Genomic DNA, 18,295 nt, shown 5'->3' with positions numbered 1-18,295 from the left:
AACTTTCACTCATAACACAAACTTTATGAACTATTGTGAGCTTTATTTAACATATTACACAAACAACTGTAGGAACATCAATCGATTATGTTATTATTATCTTATTGTTATTGTAATATTATCAGACCTTGTTTTAACATACTACAATATACAATACAATACATATGTAATTTAATATAATATAACATTTGTTTAAATTAATTTATGGGTTGGATGATGTAAAATAATACATAGAAGAAATATTTGCTAGCTGAACATGGACCAAAACTGATATAAAACTATAGTAAACTGTAGTATCGTATAAGCAATATAGTATTGTGTAGTAGTAAATTGATAAAATACTGTACTTGAATATCTAAGGTTCAAAAACACTATTTCATTATTTTACTGCAGTAAATACTATAGTATACTACAGTTTTTTTTCATTTGGGTAGAAGTTAAAAAAATCTTCCTCATTCAATCAAATAATACAAATTTGCACCACATTTATAAAACCCACTTTTGCTCGTATTTTGCTGCATTAAGCATCTTTTTGTTGACTAGAAAAGTATATTTTAAAGTATAGTTCTTCAAATGCTCATTTTAAAGTATAGTTCTTCAAATGCTCATTTCAAATGAACTGTGCAAAATGATTACACAACGGTTTCCTGACGTATGTGATCATCTCTGACGCTCATCCTACATGCTCCTGTCTTTCAACATGACATATTCATTACTCTGAGCATCATCTTCAGCCGTGAAGGTCTCTGCAGCCGTACGCTGGGCCTCTCGGGTGAGCCGCTCAAAACGCCGCAGGAAGAGGATGACAGACGCCAGCAGGAGGGCTTGAACAACGATGAAGATGAAGAGGCTGATCTGAGAAGCCAGGGCTAAATCACACATCCAATAACGACAGGACTCCAGAACCTCCTCCTCCACCAGATAGACCACCAGACGCCCTCGCAGGTGCGCTGGAGAGCTACACGTGACGTTCCTGAAACACACACCGGGTTATGTGAAACATGTGATCAACTGTGTTTTATTCAAACTCTTTTCTCAGATGTTTCTCAGTAGTCTATTCCCGTGTACCGTATCAAAGCATCATTCCTCTGTTTCAGCAGCCATCCCCTCAGATAGAGGATGCCACAGTCACATGACCAGGGGTTACCGTGGAGATGAGCCAGACGCAGAGAGGACAGTGAGTCCAGCAGGTTGTTGGGCAGTGAGGTGAGGTGGTTGTCATTCAGGTAGAGTTCAGATGTGTGAGGAGGGAAAGAGGAGGGCAGGGTGGCCGCGGTCAAGCCACGTTTACCGCAGTTTACCACAGCACCCCTACAGGAACACATGCGAGAACAAACACCCTGAACCATCGTCATCATCATCTCAGTGCTCAACACAGAGAGAAGAACCTTCAACACAAGCAGATTACACCTCATAACAGCACAAACACACACACACACTACAACACAGACAGAGAGAGACCACTTGTTAGATTTGTCAAGATTCTTCTGTTGCAGAAAACACATGAACTCCATCTAAATATCAATGCATAAAAGAATGAACAAAATCAAAACAAGTGTAACCTGCAAACAAATGATGCAACAGCTTTTTTTCCATCTCTTCTATATCATTTTCGCATTGACCTTTGACCCCGATGGTCTCGGTGTGATTTTAATCGAACCACAAAGTGTCACAATATTCCTTTATTTGAAAACCCATCAAAGTATTTTTCGCTAAATGTTTTTCTTAAAATGTGTGCTAATTGTGGTGTCTTTCTGTTGGAAGGATATTTAATATACAAGTGAATATATTCACCCGAATGTAAAAGGATAATATTTGTCTTTGCCTAAACATTTTATTTGTCCTTTTTAAAAAATAAACGTTCTGAGATTGAGAATCTCTTTCAGAAGTGTCCTGGTCAACATGGACATTGGACAACCACAAAATCTTCACAAAATTACAATAACAAAACATATCGATGCAAATTTAAAACATTGATTCTTGATCAACATTGATGACAAAAAACTTGATTCTTCCTTTAACCGCTTATACAAAGATTTTAAGGTGCTCAATTTTAAAATTGCATACCAGAAAGATTGTTTTTACAATTCAGTTCATACAAAAGGGACCAAAAGTTTCTTAAATAGGCCTATAAATATTTTAATAATTGTAAGATATGTTGTTGGAGCTGGAGAACACACACACACACGCGCGCACACAATACACACACACGCACACACACACACACACACGCACACACAGAAGCACGTCTTGGAGTTATCTGAAATTTCAGGATTCTAAACGGAAGGAAGCTGAAAAAGCAGAGATAAAAAATGTCAGACTGAATTCAACGTTTTTCTGAATTCCCATCTAAAATTAAAGGGAAATTTTCTTTTGGAAACAGCACTTTTTAAACGAACATTTGGTCAACGGATTTGAGATTAACTGCATAAACATTTCAAATGAAATAAATATATATAAGTACTTCTTTTTTAGCAACAGTAACAACATTTTTATTTTATTTTTAAATTCTATTTCATCACTCAAAATCCAGTGTCTGTTAAAGTGATACTTCACCCAAAAATGAAAATTTTGTCATCATTTCCTCACCTTCGAGTTGTTCCAAATCTGTATAAATGTCTTTGTTCTGATGAACACAAAAGAAGATATTTTGAAGAATGTAGGACAGCAAACAGTTCTGGGGCACTTTTGACTGCCATTGGTTTTCACCACTATGCTAGTCAATGGGGGCAAAATATGTCACATTCTTCCAAATATCTTTCTCTGTGTTCATCAGAACAAAGACAATTATACAGATTTGGAACAACTCGAAGGTGAGTAAATGATGACAGAATTTTCATTTTTGGGTGAAGTATCACTTTAACCAGCATTCTGGAAAGTACCAGAAGCAATGTCATCATTACATTTATTTATCAAATTAAAGTCTAATAATTTAGCATTAACGTTTCATTAGTGTAATAATGAGGTAAACTGAATAGTCAGAAGGAGGTCTTACCAGAGTGTCAAGAGTCTGTCAGTGTGTCAGTATCTGAAGATGGGAAGCGATATGACTGGAACATCTGACACAGCTGGGTCAAACTGATTAAACAAATAAACACACACAAACTCCGCCCCCGCTGAGGATGACATCACAGGAAGTCAGAGACTCCGATACTGAAGCATCTCAACTGCTCCGCTTCTCTGACACATTAAATCATACAAGAATTACATTGACTATTACTGTTTATCATTTAATATTCAGTAATAATTGTTGTAGATTTTATTGATAATATTAGTATGATCAATGTTTTGGCTGCAAAACTCAAACTACACAAGCAACTTTAACATTTTAATAATAGTTTAAATTGTCAGGCAATCTATGAAAATACCAACATGCTGAAACCAATGATGACTTGATTGATCAAAGAATATCAAGTATATACAGTGTATCGATTGTTTACCTCATTTGTAAGTCGCTTTGGATAAAAGCGTCAGCTAAATGACTAAATGTAATATGTATGTGCTGCATGACGTTGATTTAGCAAATAGAAATAAAACAGAAAATAAACAAATAGAAAATAAAAAAAATAACTTAACAACCCCAAATTGTATTGCTCAGAGATCTCATCTGCGATATTTCTTTCTTGTGGGAATAAAACAAGTGCATGACAACTGATGTTTAATTCACATTTATTTGCGAGCTTCACTTGCTAGATTTATAACATTTTATACAATAACAGTATAAATACACCGGCTCTGCTTGAATAAAATGTTATGGTTGTCATAATTAAAACAAGCAAAGAGCAGCAGTCTGAACTGAGTGTTTATTGACAACAAATATGAACCGTATTTTCACATTCACCAAGTTCAAGCACTAAACAAAACTGCCACTGAGCAGAAATCTGACAAATTCTCTCTCTCTCTCTCTCTCTCTCTCTCTCTCTCTCTCTCTCTCTCTCTCTCAAGCACAGTTGTTTACGTATATTGATAAACTCCAGCATTGTTTCAGAAAACGTCTTCCTCTAAACAATTCACACAAACACACATTCGTCTTGCTAAGCAAATAAAAAGGCCATATAAATTAGATACTTTTAAAGTTAATTTAAGTTAATTACACACGGGTTTGTTAACGCTCCTCGTCGTGGCTAGTATTTGTCATGAACACATAATAATATCACATAACAGCTGCACTGTGTTTGATTCAGGCAGACAGAAGCACCAGGCATTGAACGGACAGCAAATGTAAAACTGTGTGTCGGACGAACCTGCAGATGTCATCGCATTTCTACAGTATCATTTAAATGCATTCACATCTGAGAGCTGCAGTGTGCGTGTGTGTGTACATCACTTGTCTTTCTCGTGCATTTGTTGTTGCATTTTTTCCAGCATTTCTTGCATCCTCTTGAGCTGCGGGTACAAAACAGCACTTGTGATTTAAGAGTCACATTGATTAAAAAACAAAGAATGCACACTATATTGATAGAATGATTGAATATAAAAACTAGTGTTGTAGTCGAGACCACCTAAACCGAGACCAAGACCAGAGGGTGTCGAGACCAAGACAAGATCAAGACCAGCAATCCTACAATTCACCTAAAAGATCCTTATATAACACAAAAAGTCATAATTACAGAATCATGCGTTTTTAATGTTCTTATCTATTCAGCGGCAAAATAGCTGAGTTTTGCTTATAAATGCACAAATGTTCTGATTTGTTCTAGATTAGTTTGGGACTAGAAACCTTGTGTTTGTAATTGTGTCTAAAATTAAAGTCGTTCATTAACTCATGGTTTATTGAATAATTGTATAAAATCAATAACACGTTTTCAGATCACGTCAGACGATATAATATAAAGAAACAAGACCTCATACAGGTACCTTTTTTTGCAATCACATCTTGGATATTGTGGACCTTTGTATGAATTTTGTTGACAGATTTCTTTTAGGACAATCCCATATTCATCTCATACTGCCACAACAGTAACAAAATCAATCAAATAAGAAATAAGTCACTAATTGCTTTTAAAGCTTTTAAAGTTTTACATCCAATCCCATGAATGATGTAAACACTTAAATCAGACGATGCACCAGCAAATTATTGTAATTCCCACAGTTGTGGTCTTGAAAACATCCAGAGACCACTAAGTCTGAGACCGGTCTGGAGTACTACAACACTAATAAAAACCATATGACTCTCTATCATTTTGTACGTTTTAACGTTTTGACGAAATCATGGCTTAATAAGACTGATGATTTTGTACCTCTTCGTCCTTCATCTTGATAAGTCTCTCTGTCTCCACGTCTGGTGTCGGCAGGGGCAGGATGGGTAAAGGACTGTCTGTACGGTTTTCCTGTGCAAGTTTACTGTAACACACACACGAACCCTCGTTACATTCATGATCTCACAAACCAGCTGCAACTGAGCAAATCACACACACACACACAAGCACGCACAAACACATACTCGCAAACACAGACACGCACGCATGCACACACGCATATACACACACGCACACACAAACACGCACACAAACACACATGCACACAGACACACGCACACAAACACGCATGCACACAAACACACACGCACACAAACACACATGCACACAGACACACAAACACACACGCACACAAACACACATGCACACAAACACACGCACACAAACACGGATTGCTCACACACAGACACAGCACGCATGCACACAACACACATAACACACGCACACACAACACACAGCACACACAAACACACATGGCAGCACACAAACACGCATGACACACAAACACACAGCACACAACACACACATGCACACACACACACGCACACAAACACACAACACACACACGCACACAAACACAGCTGGACACCACACACACACGCACACACAACACACGCACGCACCACACAAACACACATACACACACATGCACACAACACACACAAGCACACAAACACACATCCACACGCACACAATCCACACACACGCACACAAACACACGCACGCACCACACAAACACACACGCACACAAACACACGCACGCACACACAAACATACATACACCACCGCCACACAAACACACACGCACACAACCACACAACACGCACACAAACACACACACGCAGCACACACACACACACACACGCACACAAACACACATGCACACACATGCACACAAACACACATACACGCACACAAACACACATACACACACACGCACACAAACACACACACACGCACACAAACACACGCACGCACCACACAAACACCGCACACAACACACACACACACAAACACGCAGCACAAACACACACGCACAACACACGCACACATCGCACAAACACACACACACAAACACACACGCACAAACACGCACACATGCCACAAACACGCGCACAAACACACACGACACAAAAACACACACGCACGCACACACACACATGCACACGCATGCACAAACACATGCACACACACACACACGCACGCACAGCACACAAACACACGCAGACACGCACACACACACACACACACACACATGCACACGCATGCACAAACACATGCACACACACGCACGCAGCACACAAACACACGCACACACACACACACACACATGCACGCACACACATACAAAATACACACACGCAGAACACGCACACATGCACGCACACAAACACACACACACACACACACACAACAAACACACAGCACACACAACAAACACACACGCACGCACACACTACGCACACAGACACATGCACACAACACACAGCACACACACAAACGCACACACACGCCAGCACACACACACATACGCACACAAACACACCACGCACACACACACACACGCAGCACACACAAACAACGCACACACACAACAGCACACACACACAACGCACACAAACACACGCACGCACACACACACACACAGCACACACAAACAAACAACACACACACACACACAACACACAAACACACACGCACACACACGCACGCACACACACAAACACACACACACACAACATCACACACACACACACACACACACGCACACAACACACAAACACACATCCAAACACACACACACACACACAACACACAAACACACACACACACACACACAACACACACACACACACGACAACACACAAACACACATCACAAACACACACACACACACACACACGCACGCACACACACACACACATCACACACAAACACACACGCACACACACGCACGCACACATCACAACACACACATGCACACACAACATACACACACAACACACACACACGCACACACACAACACACAACACACACACACACACACACACAAACACACATGCACACACAACACACGCACACAGACACACGCACACAACACGCACACAGACACATGCACACAAACACACATGCACACACACAATACGCACACACACGCGCACACAACACACATAGCACACAAACACACGCACGCACACACACACACAGCAGCACACACAAACAACACGTGCACACACAAACAGCACACACACACAACCAGGCACAAACACACGCACGCACAGCACACAGACACACATGCACACAGACACACGCACACAAACACGCACACAAACACACATGCACACAGATACACGCACACAAACACACACGCACACAAACACGCATGCACACAAACACACATGCACACAAACACACATGCACACAGACACACGCACACAAACACACATGCACACACAAACAAACACACACGCGCACACACAAACACGCACACACACCTGGTCATCTCCTGTATGCAGTGAGCTCTGTAGTTTTCATAATGCACGTCACACGTCACATCTTTCAGGTCGTGCATGTGAGAGCGGATCAGCATGTTTCTCAGCTTCACAAAGTCACAGTGAGACTGATTCTCCACTGAAGAAAACACACACACACACACACACACACACACACACACACACACACACACACACACACACACAATAAAGCACTTCACTTGTAAACCATAATAAACGCACAAACACAGCCTCATTCTCTCGGGAGAGATATCTGAGACACAGACGAGAAATGTTTTGATTTGCTCTCCATTTAAAAACTGAGACATTGCAGAGATCTCATACGTGACATACTGTACATCACAGACTCAGACCACTGACCTTCCACGATACCCCAGGGGTAAAGACGACCTCTGACCCGCTGACCTCTGGCCTCCACTACTGTATTACTGCCGATGACAGCAAATGGAGTACACTCCTACAGCACACACACAAACAACAACAACAACGACAGCAATTCTTTCTGCTTCATGATATCTCATACATCAGATCAATGGATGTGCAGTATAATGATATGTGTGTCTGACCTTCAGCTCTTTGTCCATCTGTTTAAACTCTTCCTCTTCATCAGAATCACACTCAGGGAACTGGTAGACTTTGATCCCAAAGCGCTCGATCTCATCTCGCACCTGCGGGAAGATACAGCCACAGGTCAACATCACAAACATGGAACACTTTTCTTCTTCATCTGCAAGTAGCTGAATTAGGAGTGTTTAAATCAGCAGGACAGATTCGCTTGAGAATTTATTTATGGATATATGGATGAACGGATAGAGATATAGGGGGCGCTTTACCCGGTCTTTGAGTTTCTTCACTTCATTTGGAGTGAGGCAGTCGGCTTTGGATATCAGAGGAATAATGTTGACCTTCTCATGTAAAGCCTTCATAAACTCCACATCCACCGGCCGCAGACTGCACAGAAAACATTACAATCGCCGGAAATCACTTTCATTTCATTATATATGAACGAGTATCACTGCGGCGTCAAACCAGAACTGTAAAACCTGATTCACTTCCCTTTTAAATATCAGCAAACCAACTGTGCAATACATCTAACTGATCAAAAACCTTAAAGCATTTATACACATTTTTATTGCCATTAATTAACGTGACTGCTTTGTTTTGCCTTGCTGAAAAATGTACTTCAAGTATGTTTATTTTTGTGTGTTTGCTACTTAAACAAGGTCAACCTTACAACAATAAATGTGACAGATGGACAAAAAGAATACGTACGCACACACGTAAACACACACACTCACACACGCGCACACACACACATGTTGGATTTCCATGTTTTATGGGGACATTCCATAGACGCAATGGTTTTTATACTGTACAAACTGTGTATCATATTCCCTAACCCTAACAATCACACGCAACTGTCTGCTCTTTCACATTTTCACAAAAGTTCATTCTGTATGATTTATAAGCTTGTTTCCTCATGGGGACCAAAAAATGTCCCCACAAGGACAAGGGTTTTGGATATTGCCATCTTTGTGGGGACATTTTATCCCCATACCGTAGGGTTTACCCTCCCCCCATCCCCCCCCCACACACACGCACGCACGCACGCACGCACACTCACTCACGCGAACGCACACACACACGTGTTTGTCGTACCCGTGTCCAAACGGAGGTATGAAATACAGGCAGCAGTGAACTCTGTTGTCCAGAATGTTCTTTCTGTTGAGTCCGCTCTCGTCTCTGAAGTACTGCTCAAACTGTTGATCGAAGTAATCTGTGATGGGCTTCCAGCTGAAAACACGCACATGTCTGGTTTATTATCTCCGTGGGGACAGTCCATAGGCGCAATGATTTCTACACTGTACAAAGTGTATATTTTATCCCCTAACCCCACCCCTAAACCTAAAGGTCATAGAAGACTTTTAGCATTTTTACATTTTCAAAATATATATAGTTCTGTAAGCTTTTTTTGCCCGTGGGGCCCTCAATTTTGGTCCCCACGGTGACACGAGTCGCCACGAGTTGGTGTGTAAAAATAAAAACAAGGCCACACGTATAAACACACACACTGTTAGTTTACCCTTCATCAAGCAAGTCATTCTATAAGAAAATGTATTCCCTAACATGTAAACTAGCTGACAATATAGTGAACACTGTAACAACCAATCAGCATCCAGAAGCATTCTCACCATTCATTATTATTAACAGCGTCTCCGAACCCCGGTGTGTCTACAATCGTGAGCTTGAGTTTAACTCCTTTCTCCTCGATGTCCACGGTGTGTTTGGTGATCTCAACCGTCTGGTTTATACGTTCTACAAATGGCAAGTGGAGGGTTACAAATAAAACACAGGAAACCAGAAATGTAGACTTAATATAGACAAAACATTGTTTTATTTATAGTGAATATATTAACCCCAGATATTACACGCTTTCATTTTATGAAAGAAAAATACTATTTTTTTACACTTTTCTTTTGTGCTCTACAGATAAGGGACAGGTGTGGAGGTGAGGGTGGCAGATGATGAATTTGTACCTTCAGCGTTGAGTAACTTTCTGTCTTTATAGAGATCTGTGAGGAAGAGGCTGTTAACTAGAGTAGACTTTCCCAAACCTGATTCACCTGAAACACACACACGCACGCAAACACACACGATGGTATTTCTGTTGCTGATTAAATAAAAGTGACATTGTAAGTGACCATTGTTTGTAGATCAGAAACATAGAATGGAACAGATTATACGTAATTGAGATGCAAAATGATGACACAAATAGTCCCTTGAGTCAAATGTTTCTCTTAGTTTGTTTCTTTACAAAACAAATATTTAATTTAAAGAGTACATAACATGAGATCATGAAAATTGCATTTCATTCAGTGTGTAATGTTGGCGTGTTTGGAAGTAAGCTGTCTGCCAAGTTGTAAATCCGAAGGTGAATGAATAACAAAGTTATTGGCTTGGAAAAGAGGGAGTCGACTCTGAATCGTGCAAACGAGTCGTCCCGAGTCCGATTCGCGAACGGATTTACGTCACTACATTTAGTCCCCGCCTACGTTTTGCTAGGACTGCCCGTGAAAACTTCACTCTTCTCCCCCAAACACTGTAGCTCATGAGCTTCATTCGCGGTAGCCAATCACAGCAGACTACACCATCTGACCAATCACATCAGACTAGGCTAGCGGAAAGGAGGGCCTTAGACAGATGAATGGTGGAACGAATCGTTTGAGAGTCAGTCAAGAAGTAAGGTTAGTGTTTTTACACCTTCTGTGTACATAAACTTGTTGTTGGACACTCCATAAACCAAAGTAGGACCTTAAAAATCCCTGGTTATGTACTCTTTAATAAAATGTTCATGAGGTTTTTTTTTTAATAAAATTGAACAATTTGGACTGAATAATAAAGGAAATCAGCAGATAAGCACCCAGCAGATGTGAACTCAGGTTGAGACCTCAAGAAACTGCTTGATAAAATGGCAAGAGAACATGCAAATTCTATACCAAGACCAATGAAGATAACAAACAGATTTTTGATTTATTAGGAATTTTTCTCAATCACAACATAGTTTTCTGTGCAATGTGGGTGACCCTAAACTTTTCAAAGGTATTATATAGGAATCAGTAGTGAACGTATCTAAAAGATATCAAATAAAACTGGGATAAAACAAGGCGTCTTTACGGTTATGAGAGTTAAAAATTGTAATTTTTGTAAGCTGTGCAATTATAAACAGACAAGTGCAAATGTGTTTTATTCCATCGACTTCTGTTGTTTATATACTGACTGAGCTCATGATATTTCCTTTGTGTTGTATGTTTGAAGAGTTCATTCACAAAAACAGAAAATTCCGGTTTTAAAACTTTTAAAAAATCATGTTTTTTTTATTGTGCATTCCAAGCAGTGTTGGGTGTAACTAGTTACTAAGTAATTAGTTACTGTAATTTAATTACTTTCCCCTTGAAGAAGTAAAGTAAGGGATTATTCTCTTAGTGGAATTGACATCAAAATTCAAAGTCTAACTTTAAAATTTGTGTTTTAATGAATAATTCTCACATTTGTATACTTTGGTCAGTTAATAATACTACTTTATGTTATTATATATCATTTATTTGAATGAATATGAGCCATTTCATGTCTATCCTTGAATCACTTAACTAATCAAGGTTGATGTAGGATATAGAAAGTAATTAGTAATGAAATACTTTTTGGAGAGAGTCATTTGTACAGTAATCTAATTACACTATTGAATATGCAATTAATAATTTGTAATGGAATTACTTTTTCAGAGTAACTTGCCCAACACTGATTCCAAGTAATATCAATCAAACTGTAATTGGGTTGTTTTAATTAAGCAATAATAACTAAGATAAAAGACGGAGTTATATGTTTATTTCAAATAAACTTGTTGTTTGTATTTTGACACGTCTGGCTTTATTCAGTGGGAATGACGACGGACATGATGATGACCTCACACGTACCTGCCACCATCAGAGTGAAGTCAAAGCCCTTCTTCACTGATTTCCTATGAACCTGATTAGGAAGTGTAGCGAATCCAACATACTGCTTATCCTGAGAGAGGAACGAGGAACAAAGTTGACATTGTTAAGTTTCAAATAAACTCGACACGAGGTAAACGATGGCAGAATGGCGTTTTTATGCGTGTGTATACTGTTTCTTTAAGCCTGAAGTTATGTGAAGAGTCAGATTGGCACAGAAATCATGGAGCATGAGAAGCGCAGTGACTTTGAGTCGCCCGCTGTATATCTCTACAGTACCGACTGTGCCGGAAACTGGCCAGCGGTCAGAAACTCTTAAAATAGAGACTGAGCTCGGCGGACATTGACAGCACTCACAGTTATGCAGTGGGAAGAAACAACAATTATTTATTAAACCAACTTAAAAAAAACGTGGAGGCCACAAACACACACACAGGCCCCATTGACACGGACTGACAAGAGCATCAAAACACCCTGAAACTACAGCCAAACACGATCGTCTCACAGCCAGAACATCTCACTGGTGCTTCCACTGTCTGTCATGCTAGAAAAAGAAACCTGACATTTCTCACCCCACACATGCGTGAAAATAAGAGAGCGAGAAAGAGAATAAATGATGGATGGTGGTGCTAAAACATAAGAGCGATAAGTATAGATTTTTACATTTGTGTCAATAAATATTTTAACAGGACTATTTAACGCACAACCTTCTGTCGAGTGGTTCGGGTTCGAGGGCACAGAAGCTTCTCCACCAGTTTCTCCTGAAGCATCATGGTGTCCATCCTGGACCAGACGACTCAAACAACACTCCTCAAAACACTGCCGTCAAAGCCTCCTCTCTCTCTCTCGCTCTCTCTCTCTCTATAAACTCTGTTTGTTTCCCTTTTCCTTGTTTTATACCGGTCTCCGGGTCATGGCACATTCCAACACATTCCTCTGTGTTCAGGCTGGCAGTGGAATCCTCACACCAGTAAATGAAAGACTCAGAAAAGAAGGTAGAGAGAGAGAGAAATGTAAAGAGAAAAACGCATGGAAGCAATTTCAGACAGGAAAGGGGGGGAAGCTGAAACCGGGAAAAAAAAACTCATTCATTTGGTCGTGTGTTTCTCCCCCACTTATTTCCACAGACGGCTGTGTGTGTGTGTGTGTGTGTGTGTGACACATTTAGTAAGACGGAGCCACACCCTTCCCATGAGCCCTTGCCAGACTGGCACACAGCTTTTCCACAGACTGCAGCAGAGCGGAGTAACTTTCAGAACTCGTTTTCATTCTTCATGAGACGGCACTTTTGTAAATCCTCCTAAAATCCACTCTTTCCACTTATAAATGTTTATCAGTTGGAAAAAATTCTTTACACAGTTACATTCTTTCTTTTATGCGCGTCTCACCAAACTCCAAACATAATTTCTATGTCATTTTTTGTGACGTTTGTAACGTCCAATTATTTCACAGTTATTGAAAGATGGATATACTGCATGCAGGGGCGGACTGGGAAGCAAAATCGGCCCTGGATTATTCGGCCCACATCGGCCCTCCACCATTTCTGTCGACGGGGGGAGGGGGGCTGGGCGGGGCGGGGTTTTGATGGCCTTCACGTTGCGTGCATTCGTGTTTATAATACGTCCGTCTGTCCGGCCCAAGCGTCCAATCAGGCCCCATACGTTAGCGGCACGACGGGAAAACATCCGGTACTCCAGATGGCCAGTCCACCCCTGGTCACGGCCGTTCTTGACTTTGACAGAATGTCCTACCGGTCAGTCCGCCCCTGACTGTATGTACAGTAGAAAAAAATCTGCACACTGGGCACAGTGTTCAATTTACGGTATATACTATAGACAGTATACACAGACAGTATATACTTTTCATATTACTGCCAGCTTATAGTATGAATTGCATTGTTGTTTAACTCACCTTTGTAACTAGCTCTAGATAAAAGTGTCTGTGAAATGCCTGCAAATATAAACTGGGATATGCCATTCTGAACATAGGCAAAGTGAAACTTAAAACTGAGCCTTAAACAAATCTAATGTAAAGGAGTGCCGCTATACATCAACAGGGGGCGCTGCTGTTCTGAAGGACAACAGGAATCTCTCAACAGGAGGGCCAATCAGGCACAAATTCATTTACAGATACACAAACGTATACAAGCCAAGCATTTAAAAGAGTGATTTCTGACACCTGACATGACAACAGCACTTGCTGACTCTCATAAAGAATAAAACATGTAACCAACTGTCTTTATTTAAGTTGTTAACCAGACATGAATCTGTGTGAATTCATCATTCACCATTTACTCCCTCTCGTGTCATTCCAAACCTGTATGAGTTTCTTTCTGCTGCAGAACACAAAAGAAGATATTTTGAAGAACGTTGATAACCAAACAACACCGAACCTCATTGACTTTCATTGTATGAACACAAAACCACTGAGACAAAAGATCTTCTTTTGTGTTTGACAGAAGACCGAGTCACATACAGTTTAAAGACATATGAGGGCGAATAGATAAGTAGATATTTCAGTCTCTAGATATATTGCATAGGTGCATAAATCTAGTTTCACTCTTTATGTCATCCACCAGACAAAATGAAACAAACAAAATCTGACATAGCCATAATCTATATATGAAATCTTTGGCAAGCGGTGTGATGTGAACAGTGTTGGGGGATGACCTGAAATCACTAACATCACTGTAATCGTGATGCTTGTATTCACAAACACCACTTAAACATATATAAAAAAATATATAAAAATGTACACATGACAGTCTGCCCCCTAAAAGATTTGATGGGCGGGGTTATTGGTCATGCATATAGATGATCAGTTTGCTGATGGGGGGCTGGAGGGGTTCAGAGGGGGTCTCGTGAATAGAGGAGAGCAGATGTCTCTGAGTGACACAATGGTCCCTGCGCCTCCTCCCTTCTCCCAAAAGTGGAAAACAGAACCCCACTCATTGTCCAGCTGTCAGGTCTGTATGCCACCTGGAACTCTCACACCAGACTTACCACACGTGCTTCTATATGTTTCAAAGCACTGTCATTGCATGAAACAATCGTACCTCCCAAGACTAAAAAACATAGTCAACCAAATATTCTTGGCCGCTGGTTTTTTGTTGTTTGACATGTCAAACATTTTAGCTCAAATAAAGTTAGCTGGGCACTGGGCATCTTTGATGTCTACTTCATCCTGAACTGTTTGTGCTGCACACATGATATGTGCTGTTAATTTTCTAAGCAGATGACTTTCCATTTAAACAAAATGACAGACAGACAATCGATCCAAAACTAAAGGAGTGACCCGAGTCATTGAGATCAGAATATCACAGGGATGTGGGAATCGCCTCTAGCGCCAGTAAGAACCCATCTAGCAACCACCAAGACGACCCTAGCAACCACATAGCAACACATTTGAAACCACGCACAACGAACAAAAACCCACACAGAACACCTTAGCAACCGCAAAGGATCTCCCTAGCAACCGCACCCACAACACTCTAGCATCACGAAAGGAACATCTGCATGGACAAGCACATCTTATCTTTTCATTACCCTCTAATACATCCAGAGAGCATCTTCATGTCAGAATTTAACCCTGAGGTCACCGATTAATGATACACGTGCGATGGGAATATCATGATGATGTCAAAAGTATTGAGCTGACAGTGTTTTAAATGAGTCTACACTTATTGCAACACCAAGAGCAATTCAAGCTCAAAAGAGCGTTTACCCTGAGCTGACCGAACACAACCCGAGGCCGTACGGCAGCTGCACAGGGTCAAACGCACAGATCACAGGTCAGCGATTGTGTAAATATTTGATGGATTTTTATAAGTGGACAATAAATGCCGAGCATCTAAACACAAACGCTGGTGACCGGCAGTGCTGCTGATCTCGACAGGGTGCTGAGACGGATGTCACACACATACACAAAACTGACAGCACACTGTTGCAAAGAAGTGACCTTTTCACAGAGGAATAAAGACATTTGTGAAATGGCAGCCAGCCTTACAGACCATTAAGTTAGAGAGAGAGAGAGAGAGAGAGAGTGTGTGTGTGGGTGGGTGTAAACTGTTGCATGTCTGTTTTTGTGGGGGCATCCTGAATCTCGTGGCTAGATAAAATTGAAAACTACATCATCGTAACACTACACACGGCTTCATCCAATGTGACTTACAACACAGATGCCGAATCTAATGGAATAAATGATGTTTTATTTCCAACAGCAGGCAGCAACGTGTAACCCGCTTTTATCATTAGCTACTAAACCACAGTATTATCCCATGCTTCTGGTGTAGTGCACATTCTCCGTGGTTTTGAGCGACTGTTAGCTATGAGATCATCTCTGGTGTGCTCCCGAAGTCGACAAAATGATCTTGATTTGAAGTTCGAAAGTCTTTTATGAGGAAATGCACTAAAATGACTCATCAACATTACGTAACAAAAAGCTCTATAAAATGATACCACACCTGCCTCTCACTATTCTAGAACAGGTCTAAGCAGCAAATCGCACCTAATGCCTATTGACTGTTAACAAAGAGACAAACACGCCAAGCCCCAACAACTGAAAATCAGTTTCAACAGGAATCAATCAGCACTGCACTTGCGAAACTATTTTATGAATGATAAACTATGTGCAACTGCATCACACACAAATATCACATGACTCTGAAGAATGGTACATCACAACAGCCCGTGTGACTATCCGAGTCTTAAAACCCCAGGAATCACACATGCAGCTTTATTATAACCTACATACAGTGATGCTGTGGGCAAACCTCCCACACTGATGCTCCTGTAACCATGGCGACGACTTGGGAAAGGCACAGCATCATCATCATCATCTAACAGCTCAAAGCGACAGCCACCAGGCGCACATTTTACAATGTAGAAAAGGCATCAGAAATCACACATTTCTAATCACAAAAGGCATTTATGATAAAGCACAGATGAACGCGTGTCATGACATCCGATCTGATGCATGACGGTCTGGGGGAGCTCGTGAGAAATAAAGTGCGTCAGCTGATGTTGGGTGTAAAAGCGTCAGCACAATCTGCTTGATCGCTTTAAAGCTCAAACACAGAAGCATGTAAACAGTAATGGATCTATAAACCACATAATGCGTTAAACACATCTGACAAACGCAAGCGGTGCGATACGCGGTTAAGTGCGCGTGCCTTTCGTGCGTATTTGTAGCGCAATTTGTTTATTTGTGCATTGTGTTGTGAAAGTGTAAAAACAGAAGTGAAATTATGCGATGTGTGTCGTGGGTTTCTCACCTCGCTGTCCTCTGCATGTGAGCGCAGCATCAGCACCACCACCACCAGCAGCAGGTCCGATGCGCGAGCGAAGATGCAGGAAGGATGAAAAGAGAAAAATCATCATTTAATTCTCTCAAAAACACTCAAACACTGTGATGACAGTGACTGCGGCGTCTTCTTTACCGGATTTCATCATCCTGCTCTTGTATCGGATGTTGGTGGTCATGTTTCAGGCTCTCTCTGATGATCTGTACCGGATGAGGGCTTGGGTTTCGTCTGGCTCACGGTCAGGCCCGCTGGGAACCCCAGACGTAGAAGAGGCGTGGCAAACGGAGGAGGACACGCCCCTATTGCATCAATCATGACTCATGGTCATACAGAATACTACGGTTGTCAAACAATATCAAAATGCAAAGAAATATCTTTTTACATGTGACCCTGTCTGTGAAATTCAGGTTTAAGGTTTAATCTAATTATGAGATTAGAAGCATCAAAGTTTCATTTCAATCGACAATTTCACTAAGATTTGAAAATAAATATATAGGTTATATACAGTACATGACATCATCACGATATTCAAGGTCATATTCTCACAGAATGTTCTTTACATCATGTTAAATTATTTAAACTGTAAATCACCAAAAATGACTACAAGCTTATTTTTCAAATATAAAATCTAACACAGGCTTGAAATTCACATGGTGAATGAATTAGTCGAATAAAAAACAAAAGATGCGTTTGATCTAGTAGCACAGATGAAATGGTTCCGTGTAGAAATG

General features: G+C 40.7%; 2 protein-coding genes across 5 annotated transcripts; both read right to left on the bottom strand.

Moving 5' to 3' along the window:
- Positions 1 to 41: 41 nt before the first annotated feature.
- gp1bb (glycoprotein Ib platelet subunit beta) lies at positions 42 to 4,312 on the bottom strand. 2 transcript variants are annotated; one of them, XM_057357617.1, is made up of 3 exons: positions 2,996 to 4,312; positions 1,069 to 1,438; positions 42 to 973 (listed from the first exon to the last, which is right to left on the bottom strand). In XM_057357617.1, exons 2-3 carry the CDS (start codon positions 1,413 to 1,415, stop codon positions 679 to 681), a joined length of 642 nt encoding a protein of 213 aa, XP_057213600.1. In that variant the 5' UTR covers positions 1,416 to 1,438; positions 2,996 to 4,312; the 3' UTR covers positions 42 to 678. The 2 variants fall into 2 exon arrangements, with proteins under 2 accessions (XP_057213600.1, XP_057213599.1); XM_057357616.1 differs by lacking the exon at positions 2,996 to 4,312 and having other exon boundaries at positions 1,069 to 2,580.
- A 9-nt stretch (positions 4,313 to 4,321) lies between these two features.
- On the bottom strand, positions 4,322 to 17,967 carry septin5a (septin 5a). Of its 3 annotated transcripts, XM_057357612.1 has the most exons (12): positions 17,700 to 17,967; positions 17,535 to 17,545; positions 12,245 to 12,335; positions 10,310 to 10,396; positions 9,965 to 10,088; positions 9,432 to 9,566; positions 8,606 to 8,723; positions 8,339 to 8,440; positions 8,133 to 8,229; positions 7,755 to 7,890; positions 5,241 to 5,343; positions 4,322 to 4,386 (listed from the first exon to the last, which is right to left on the bottom strand). In XM_057357612.1, exons 1-12 carry the CDS (start codon positions 17,740 to 17,742, stop codon positions 4,324 to 4,326), a joined length of 1,110 nt encoding a protein of 369 aa, XP_057213595.1. In that variant the 5' UTR covers positions 17,743 to 17,967; the 3' UTR covers positions 4,322 to 4,323. The 3 variants fall into 3 exon arrangements, with proteins under 3 accessions (XP_057213595.1, XP_057213593.1, XP_057213594.1); XM_057357610.1 differs by lacking the exons at positions 17,535 to 17,545; positions 17,700 to 17,967 and adding an exon at positions 12,967 to 13,393; XM_057357611.1 differs by lacking the exons at positions 17,535 to 17,545; positions 17,700 to 17,967 and adding an exon at positions 12,970 to 13,393.
- Between the last annotated feature and the right edge of the window lie 328 nt (positions 17,968 to 18,295).

The sequence above is a fragment of the Triplophysa rosa genome, linkage group LG17 (genome assembly GCF_024868665.1).
Source record: "Triplophysa rosa linkage group LG17, Trosa_1v2, whole genome shotgun sequence".
NCBI lineage: Eukaryota > Metazoa > Chordata > Actinopteri > Cypriniformes > Nemacheilidae > Triplophysa > Triplophysa rosa.
Note: the sequence above shows the minus strand (reverse complement) of the source record. Positions and strands in the feature narration are given on the sequence as shown.

Bases quoted from the DNA above. Each gene is read 5' to 3' on its own strand.
- gp1bb (XM_057357616.1), bottom strand. From the start codon at position 1,514: ATGGAGTTCATGTGTTTTCTGCAACAGAAGAATCTTGACAAATCTAAC. The intron at 974-1,068 runs GTACACGGGAAT...TGTGTGTTTCAG, and splicing joins AGGAATGATGCTTTGATACG to GAACGTCACGTGTAGCTCTC.
- septin5a (XM_057357610.1), bottom strand. From the start codon at position 13,044: ATGGACACCATGATGCTTCAGGAGAAACTGGTGGAGAAGCTTCTGTGC. The intron at 9,567-9,964 runs GTGAGAATGCTT...GCGTGTTTTCAG, and splicing joins GCTGTTAATAATAATGAATG to CTGGAAGCCCATCACAGATT. The intron at 5,344-7,754 runs GTGTGTGTGCGT...TGTGTGTTACAG, and splicing joins TGCATACAGGAGATGACCAG to TAAACTTGCACAGGAAAACC.